Here is a 10,329-nt window from a genome sequence, read left to right as displayed (position 1 = left end):
TTACTTCTAGACCAACGTCTTTACTTGCGTCAATTAAAGTTTGTGTTTTTCTTTATGGTATCTACATTATCACCCAGTAGATTCACATCATCGGCATAGACCAACAGTTGATGTGTACCGTTTAACTGCAGTCCCACCTGGTTTCCCTGGACCTTCCTAAGGGCATATTCCAAAGTAAAGTTGAAAAGGAGTGGCGATAAAGCATCTCCTTGTTTTAGACCATTCTGGATAGGAAATTTATCAGACAAATGTTTACCTACACGGACTTTACTACACGTTTCATTTAAACGCATTTTAATCAACCTAACTAGTTTCATGGGTATGCCAAACTCTATCAGAACACTGTACAATACTTCCCTCCTAACTGAATTCAGCGAGACTGCTTCTTTAAACAGGTAAGGTAAAGTTTCCCTTGTGCTTAATTAAACAGCACGCAATGGAGGCGCGGAGCGCTCTAAGGCATGCACTGTCTTCGCTCGCTCGGAACCCGGGATCGTGGGTTCGAATCCCACTCAGGGCATGGATGTTTAGTTTGTGTGTGTGCGTTTTTCTGTGTTTGTCTACAGGTAGACGCCTTGCGACGAGCTGCTCACCCACCCAAGGAGTCCTACCGAATGTGTAAGATCTAGAAAAACCGAAGTGAACGGAGAAGTGCATGGAGGTAGGCCCAGGCCCACTGGGGCTGTAGTGTCAAGGGAAAAAATGGAGGCGCATGTGGGCGTGTAGCTACGGCTCCGCCGCTCTTAGCATTTCAAACACTGCACATTTCAACTAAGTCTATGAATGCAATTATTACTATCACGTCTATATAGGTTTTTATAACACAAAATTAATATCCCTGTGACGTCATGATCACCCAAATGAATATTCGGAACTGAACATTATTCACGGCAGTACATGAAATAATACGGCAGACATATCCACGAATCACATCTATTCGCCTTCGCCTTCGACAGCTCTGGGGTGTAACAACGCTCGGTCTGCCCATTTCTGAGCATGCTGCCCCCCAACCGCAAGCTCTCGTCACCACTCGGCTGCTCATTCTACTGTATTAACCGACGTAAAAATGAGAGTTAGGAAAAGCAGCAATGTTGAATAAAAACTTTTACATATATACAAACCTAAAATATAAAACCAACTACAATCTGCGTACCGGCAGCGATTCGCGCACCACTGACTGAGACAGTAATAAACCAAATTGCAACCCGATGTGTACACAAATACAGTCAAACATTACACGACACGGGGAGCGGTAACCCACGCTGGCCGCAGCCCAGCAAGCTGGCACCTGAGATCGGGGGACGCATAGCTAAGCACCGCCTTCACAATCCCTGACCACACGGTTAACTGCACGCAGAATTCCTCCAACACGCGGCGCCGATGCGCATCCATTTCAGACTTCTCGTCTGTACAACTGTAACATTTAATGAACGTCGCTCGTGAAACGCCTGATCTTCACCAAACCACCTATTTTCTGAATGAAGCTTCCTGTGGTTTTCTTTACTCCTTCCATGTGAGTATTGGGGCACTGCCTTGAAACAGGCCTCATCCAGTGCCTCTCCCGTTTCTCCAGTGACTGTGCGTTCTTTGCACAGTGCATGAAGTCAACTCTACCGGGTGTCGAAAAGCTATAGGCCTAACCTTCATCTGAAACGTTTTTGATGTGCTGGATACTGTAAGAAATACAACAGAAGTAGCTTCTGACTCTACGTAATGCAATGTTTGTAACGTGTCTGTGAAAACTGTCACAATAAATTATACGCCTATACGTTAGTCACCAGCAAACCCTAAGCCAGTTTCCGTTAGTAATTTCAATTATTATCTATCCAAAGTGTTAAGTACTCCTACACTATTCGCTGGAAAACTGAGCTAACTTCCGATTAAACAGTGGTGGAGGAACAGTTGCAATCAGGACCAGGAATAAGCGAACATAAAGACCAGTAAGGTAAGCAAAATTGTAAAGGGCCCACTGCTCTCCTTTTGACAGTAACGTACGTCGTGAAATTAGTGCAATGTCATTATCTCCACCGAGACAAACTTCACAGACAATATAAATGCGGTAACACTAGGCCAATGCAGATATTCATTGAGTAGCTGGTAACTGCCGAACTGGTTAACCATTTCAGTGCCTTTACGGCACCCACAGCTGCAACACCTCCGCCAGCCACTCGAATCTAGTTTTCATCATGGCCCTACAATGCACAAGTATTCGTCACAGTCCAATAGATCAACTGCAGGATCTGCAAGTGCCACTCACCACGCTCTAACTCCTTACACATTCACATGCATGAAGATCGTGAAGTATAGGGTCACACCCACCCACCACCCAGTGGTACAGGGCTTTCACTGAGCAGCTGCTTAAGATGATTCCTGCTGTAACGGAACCCAAACGACCACTGCCACGTACACAAAAGTGTGTCATCAGCTTCCCTTATCAGCAATTTTAATTGATTCCAATGGTTTAAAAATTATTTCTCAATGATCCATTTCAAAATTAATTCTTCCACCTATGGTTACGGTCGTCCTTGAGCAGCCATTTGAGCTTTCTAAGGACAGATCACAACGTGAAGAGTCACATCTGGAATATTATGCCTTGTCCGTCGAAAGTCAACGGATATTTCGGAAGAACACATCGCCTTTACCTTCATGGTAGAAGAATAAACCACGCAAGAAACCAGCATGAACCAGGTACGTTCTGGGCAGGCAGTTCTACTTGCTGCCTGCTTAATGCTGGTTTCTTCGCTTATTCTGCTACTATGAAGATGGACACATGCTCCTCCGAAACGTCGGCTGGCTTTCAACGTTATGGCGTTATATCCTAGAAATAAGAACTCTTCATAACCATCGCTGTGAGAACATTAATCCTACAGATCGCCATCTGCTTGTTAAAGAGTTTCTCCATAATGCATATACAAAATGCCTGTCTAACGTCTAGAAATTGTACAATGACAAAAAAAACCCGTGTTCACCGTGTTTTGGACACCCCCTTCCGCACCTCGTGTCGTTACAGTCATCAGATGTCACATGTGGAAGCTTCCTGTGGATACAAGTCAGTTACGTCACAAAGTGAGCTCCTGCGAACAGCACGAAATTTTGCGTTTGTTATTCATGCAAATAAATGCATCACATCCCGCAGAGTTCTGCAGATAAACATGACCCCTGGGCAGGTGTATAAAGCACCGCATTTACGAGAAACATGCTTATACGCCTATATTACGCATGAAACGTTGTCTATAAGCCAATAACTTCAAACATGGCGATGGTGCGAAATTTTAAGTTCACGTCTAATAAATTTTTCGTAGGAAAAGAAACTGTACTTAAGCAGTAATAACGTCCAAAATAAAACTAACATCAACAACTACAATGACAGATAGCATAATCTCTTAAATTTTCACTATCGCAAGCATTACAAATTTGACTCGACCTGAATTCGCTCTTACATCAAACTACCCTCGAGTCCAGCACGCTAGCTCATGAGCCAATTTCGTCGTTACATGATCAGTTTTCATTACGTAAATACGAAACTAACAGAACACGATTTGTAGGATTATGACAGCCTGATTACACTTTGTGAGGCTCATAGCTCAGTCGGTATTGCGACTGGCTACAGGCCAGACGACCGAGGGGTCGAAGTTCGAGTATCGGTAAGGCCTAGAATTTTCTTTTCTCCACGTAGTCCAGACTTGCTCTGGGGTCCACCCAACCTCCCATCCAATGGGTATCGGGGGCTCTTTCCCGGTGATAAAGCGGCCGGGACGCGAAGTTGACCACTCACTGCCAATTAGTGCCGAGGTGAAGAAAATGTGGATCCATACATCCACTCCCTCATACGCCTTCTTGGTGTAGTGCTTAATTAGTTAAGCACAAGGACAACTTTACCTTTAGCTTTATACACTTCATACGTGTGATCACACAGGCACTGGTCAGGTGGCCACGCTGTCTCGGACTACCTAAAAACCACGGGCGCGGGTTCGAAATCAGCTTTGGGCATGAATGAGATCTAGGATTTGTACGGCGGTGAAGGTTCACTTTATGGTCGTATGGGTTATGACACCGCGCAGTCTGGCAGGTAGGTGCAGAAAAGTGCTGCCTCCATCTTTAAGGTACCGTGAAGATGGCAGCATGTTCATCCGCAAAGCTTATAAAAACTTACTAGACTACACGGTGTCGTAATCCAGACGAGCATTGCAACGAACAGCAAGTACCACAATTTTATGGCGACTGAGAAGTTAGTGGCTGAAAAGGTCGAACCGAACATACTTAAACTGCATAACAGTAACCGATACATGGGCTAAGTTCATTCATTCATTATTGGAGGGGGGTGGGTTTCTACTGTACGTCCCCCTTTGATATTCTACCAGTCGCCATACCCTTCCGGTACTGGTGCTCACTATCAGCCCCCTTCAGCCAGCGAGTTCGGCCCCTCTATTGGCAGTGGTACCCGATACTTCCCCATCTACCGGAGGCATTGGAAACTACTTGGGCGGGAAACTTTTTACCTAATTTTGCTCAGAGGTCTCCTAGAGACATGAGGATCTTTTACGTGCTGTAAATCTACAACACGGGACCCACGGCTTAAAGTCCCTCCCGGAGGACTTGTTCCCTTAATTTTTCCGCCCTTAAAAATTCAACGACCTCCGCCGGGTTTGGCTAAGTTAGAGATGCTGCTACCAGGTAACAAAATAACGGGTCTTGTCTTACAAAAAGTGAAAGTTTTTTTTTAATTGCTAGTGGGCTGGGACTAAGTCCCTTGCACTGCGGCCACTTCTGGCCTATTGGTACGTACCAGCCCCAGATGATAGGTGAGGATGATTGTGGAGCAATTGGTGGAATGAAGATTGATAGGGGAAACCGAAGTACTCGGAGAAAACCTGCCCCGGCGCCACTTTGTCCACCACAAATCCCACTTGACCAGACCCCGGGATCGAACCCGGGCCGCCGCGGTGGGAAGCCAGCGGCTAACCGCTTGAGCTATGGCGCGGCCAAAAGTGAAAGTTACTAGGCATCATCTAGCCTATTTATGGCAACGTGATGTAGCGCAGCTTTTGGAGTCCGTGTCTCGTTATCTGTCAAGCACTTGCATTAGGCGGTCTGCAAATATGAGCTGTAATTGCCTGTGTCGTACGTGTAGTACTGCAGTGCACTTGGCCTGTTATCAGGAATGGATTGATTAAGTGATGTGTGTTTGCTATTGAATCTGATTCACCTCTTCTTTGCTCCGAGAACTATATAAACCCTTCGGTAATATTAAAATAAAAATTATTGACTCCACCGTGAATCAAACTCCGACCCCTCGGTCGTCCACCCCGTGGCCAATCGCTATCCCGGCACTCGATATATCTGCTGTACTTTGTTTTATAGAACTGCAGCTCTTCTCTGGTCTGTTTTACTTTGATGGAAATGGAAAGAAGGGAAACATTTAAGGCATTTTGAGCTATAGCCTATACAGATATCCAGTATTTAGCCTACAGGTATAATTATCTTCTCCCTTATCTCCTTCGGTTTTCTTCATCCTCCTGCATATCCCTCTCTTTATTCTCTTCCCCTTCACATTCTCAAGCGGATTCAAGTACTCTGGCGTCATATGACAAGAAATATATACTAACATAGTGACTGAAGCGAGGGCTGAACATTTGGAGGGGTACACGGTCCGTTCCTAATGTCTCACACCTCGCTCCGCCTAAATACGAAACGTTCAAATAACTCAATTCCCAGGTATAAAGAACACCGACAGTCCTGTGCGGGCACTGATTTAGTGTCGGTCGTCACGGCCTTATCTTCCTGCATAAAATTAGGCTCTGATTGTCACGCTGCGCGCGAAAGTGAAATTCGTGATCCGTCACGTGGAACCAGGCGCGAAGCGGGTTTCATCACGAACTGGAAGCAGACACGGGGCTTCTATATCGGCGATTCTCCGATAATCCAAGCTTCTGAAACGTCTCTTGTCCAAACGACAGCTCCCTCACTTCTCAAATTAACGTAACAGGTCTGACTGACCGAAGAACTTACCGACCTCACTCAATTTATACCGGCACGGTTAAACCAGTGGTTCTCAAACTGTGGGGCGCGATCGGGGGGAGGGGGCGCAGCATACTTTCCTACAGATAAAAATTAAAACTGCCCTAAATCAATTAGAAAGTAAGAAAAAATAAAAATACATATAGAAAAACTTTTGATGAGTACAGGCTTTAATTATCATGAATTCCAAATTACTAATAATTATTCTCTTTACCGGCATTTATAAAACGCGTATGTCAGAGACAGCGTTGATAGTTCGGCAGCAGCCGCATCCTCTGAAATCCTCTAAAGTCTTGACTTCTTAAAATGCTGTGTGAGGAAATGGGTGCCGAACACACTGCTCTATTGTTCTTTTAGTGATGCTCGATGGCTTTCAAGAGGCAAGGTATTAAAGAGAATGTTTAAGCTCAGGCATGAGGTGTTCTGATTTTTAAATGGGGAAAATCACTCACTGGCAGACAGTTTCAGCAACAAGGATTTTTTATTGAATATGGCTTACCTCGCAGATATATTTGAGAAACTAAATATCCTCAACACTTCACTTCAAGGGAATGAGGCAACTGTACTTTCTTGGAATGACAAAGTGAAGGCATTCATGAGAAAATTAGAGCTCTGGAGAAACAGTATGGAAAGTGACATGCTAGACATGTTCCCTACTCTGGTGTCAATGGTACAAGACACTGATAATCCAGTGCTTCCAATGGACATAAAAAGCTGCCTACTTGATCATCTCATAATGTTGAAAGTTCATTTCGAGAAACACTTTTGCAATAATTTTGATGAATTTATTTGGATAAAATATCCATTCGAAAATGCTCCTGGGCCATCATCTCTGGATGTAAATGGGCAAGAACAACTCATCGATCTCACTAGTGATACTTCATTAAAAAGTAAATTTAAGAAATTGTCTTTGTTGGAGTTCTGGATACATATTGGCAAGGAATTCCCAAGTTTGAGCCAAAAGGCATTGAAGATCCTGATTCATTTCACAACTTACTTATGCGAGACAGGTTTTTCTGCTTTGGCAGCTATAAACTCAAAGTATCGTTCAAGGCTAAATATTGCTAAAGAGGTTAAGAGTGGCCATTTCTGATATTACACCACGTTTTGATAAACTTTGTTCTCAAAAGCAGGCCCATCCATCACACTGAACTTTGACATTTAAATGTTTGATTTTCTTTGCAGAAAAAAATTAAATACTTGTTAGTTAAATATCGTTTCATTTCAATACATATTTTGGTTAATTGCAAGCGTTAAAACTAATTTTTATTGTAGGCCTAATATTGTGATACTTTAATTTTGAGTCAAAAAACTGATAAATAGTATGCAGAAAAACAAAATAAACTGAATAAAACGTCAAACATACCATGACTTCTATTTTGAAAAAAAAAACAGGCTGGGGGCCTGAGAATATTTTCTCTTGTCAGGGGGGGCTCAGAGGTAAAAATTTTGAGAACCACTAGGTTAAACCCATGCAGCCAGCCTGATTTGTAAATATTTCGTGACGCGGTTTTCAGGAACGCACTATGTCGATACAGTGGGGACTGTTTCTATTTATGCGTACTGCATCAAACTCTCAAATAGGTCAGTACACGTGCATCTGTTCACGATATGCAAGAGTTGCGGCCACCGGAACCGGAAGTTACACGTAACGGTCAGATATCGCGCACACGCACCACGATCCATTTGTTTCACTTGCTACTACGGATATTTTTTGCTGTTAATCTACAACTAACAAAGACAAAATGACTGGCAATATCACAGATTTATTCTCCTGTAATCCAGTAGTTGAACATCACTAAACTAAAACCCGCCACTGAAACAGACTGTGAGCCACTTCTTACTCTTTGTAGGACAAAATGTAATTAGTTAAATTTACATAATGTCCAGTGAGATATACTGTATTAAGATAATAAGCACTGGAAAAGAAAATACGTGCAAAAATACTTGTGTGATCTAACTCCACTGATTTTACTTGGAAAGCCTGAAAAAATCAGAGATCTCAACCAGATATCTTAATGGAATGGGGCACGCGGTAGCGCAGTTGGCTGAGGCACTACGCTAATGTCGCAGGTTCCAGTTGCGATGAGGTGGATTTTTTTCAATTTACCTAATCGTTCCAGCCGCACTGTGCCCCTGGGGTCGACTCAGTCTCTAACAGAAATGAGTACCAGGAATCTTCCTGGGGGTAAAGGGAGTCCGGCGCGTAAGTCTGACAAATTTACAGCCATCGTGAGCCGACTGTCTAGAGAAAATGTGGAAGCCTCGACGTCTCCCAACCCTATGAGCCTTCACAGCCTGTTACATGGAAAGCTTTACCTTATTTGTTTCACTAGAGATACCTGTACAGTAAGCGGCCTCCGTAGTCTAGAGGTAAAGTTCCCACCTCATGACTCGTAGTACGCGGGTTCAAACCCGGCGGAGGTCGTGGAATTTTTAAGGGCGGAAAAATTCAGAGAACAAGTCCTCCGGGAGGGACTTTAAGCCGTGGGTCCTGTGCCGTAGCTTTACGGCACGTAAAAGAACCTCATATCTCCTAAGGAGGTCACTGAGCCATATTCAAGGACATTTCCCGCCCAACAGTAGTCTCTAACGCCTCTGATAGATGGGGGAAGCATTATATATACCGCCAAGCCAGTAGAGGCCGAGCTCGCTGGCTTGGTCGGGACTGATGGTACGCACCAATATCGGTGGGGTATAGAGACTGGTAGAATATCATACAGGGAAGCACAATAGATCAAACTGGTCGCGGTGCATGGGGAAACCCACCCTCTCTAAATAACTAACTAACTACCTGTACAGTACAGCCAACCTGCTTCGCAGAAACAGCTCTGCAACCAGAGGCCAGGCCCCCAACGCTGATTTCTTTCTTACCTTGCCCTGCAATGTCAGCAATCCGTCTGCGCAGCTCTCCGACAACTCGTAAGTTTGCTTCCTTCTTGTCCTGTAATTAGAAAAAAAAAGCAATTAAAAATGATGATTGTGTTCTAGTTTACCCCCTGACTTTTTGCCTGAAACCTGTCTTCTGCTGCATGGATTCTTTGCCTTACACTGGGAACGTATCGGCCATCCTCATCACAATAATGCCATCATGCCTAATGTCGCGTGGGCCCCGAAGCTGGTCTGGGCGACATGCGGAAGTGAAAATTCTTGACCCTACCGGGACTAGAACTCCGACCCCTTGGTCGTCCAGGCATATCGGCTGCGCTATCCGGGCTTATCTACATACAGATTCATATCACAAAAACACGGCAGCAATATGAGGCCTAAACGAGAAGCATGGGAGATAGTGGTCTTCTAACAGCGATAAATTCCGTCTTCTGAATTTGTATCTATTCTTCGTACAAAGAGACTACAATTAACTGAGGGTCGAGATGTTACATTTCCGGAAATGTTCAACACATTTAATGTGAGTCTAACACTTTCAGTTGCTGCTCCAACACAACTTCTGTACACGAAACTCAAACAACATCAAGTTACGTTAAAAAAGAGGGGGGGGGNAATCATAAAACGCATTGGCACACGGCAAAATATAGATCTCCATATGCTTCTATCTGAAATATGCTTAGATAAGATATGGGTATTATATAATTCAAGGCGCCGCAACACCGTGCAGTGTGATTGGTTCTGTATGAACTCTATCCAGAATAAAAGAAAGTCAGGGTCGCTGAGGTATACAAAACTGCGAAGTACCTGTTTGTAAAATATGCGTGATACATACCGAGCAAAGTTAAACTGAACGAACATAAGGCCTCTTTCAGACGCAGATGTTTGTCTGTCAGTACTTTCCCACTGCAGTGGGCAGCGACGACGACGCGGCCAGTTTTGTGGGTGCCACGCTGTGCAACTCTGCCGAATGGTGGCTCACAGATGACGAACAGAACTGACGCGAGAATGGATGCTCCTCCATATGCAGAAGCCTTCAGGGACACAGATTGTGAGCACCGATTTTCTGCCAGGTCACCGACCTGAACTGTAATTTGAAGGACTCTGAGAGAACGTACTGGTGATGTTCAAGAAATGGAAACAAACTCAAAATAATAGTCGTGTTCTATCATCTAATTCTAGCTTATTATTCTTCTGATGACGTCATCTTCCAGGTAAGAAAATATAACGTATACAAAAGGATTATCACGAAAATGTAGACGCCCAACGGATTCAAGCGTTAGGAAAAGGCCCATCAGCAACTGTGGGATAATACACGTATGCCTTGGTTCTTCGGGCTTGTGGGTAGACAGTTTAAGCTGACGCTTATCTTCTCGCGCAGAAAAAAACATCCAGTTGCGACGACCGGGGGGGGGGGGGGGGCAG

At 44.2% G+C, this 10,329-nt stretch overlaps 1 protein-coding gene across 1 annotated transcript in view; it reads right to left on the bottom strand.

Annotated features, from left to right (window-relative positions):
- Positions 1-8,812: 8,812 nt before the first annotated feature.
- Positions 8,813-10,329, bottom strand: part of LOC117282928 — a gene marked incomplete at its 3' end in the record, with an annotated part of 88,180 nt that continues 86,663 nt past the window's right edge. The window contains exon 3 of the mRNA XM_033754537.1: positions 8,813-8,962. Coding sequence (XP_033610428.1) covers positions 8,813-8,962 — 150 coding nt within the window. The remainder of the gene's footprint in view (positions 8,963-10,329) is intronic.

Source organism: Cryptotermes secundus, unplaced genomic scaffold (assembly GCF_002891405.2).
Source record: "Cryptotermes secundus unplaced genomic scaffold, Csec_1.0 scaffold461, whole genome shotgun sequence".
In the NCBI taxonomy this organism is placed as follows: Eukaryota; Metazoa; Arthropoda; class Insecta; order Blattodea; family Kalotermitidae; genus Cryptotermes; species Cryptotermes secundus.
This window is presented reverse-complemented; position numbering and strand designations above follow the sequence as displayed.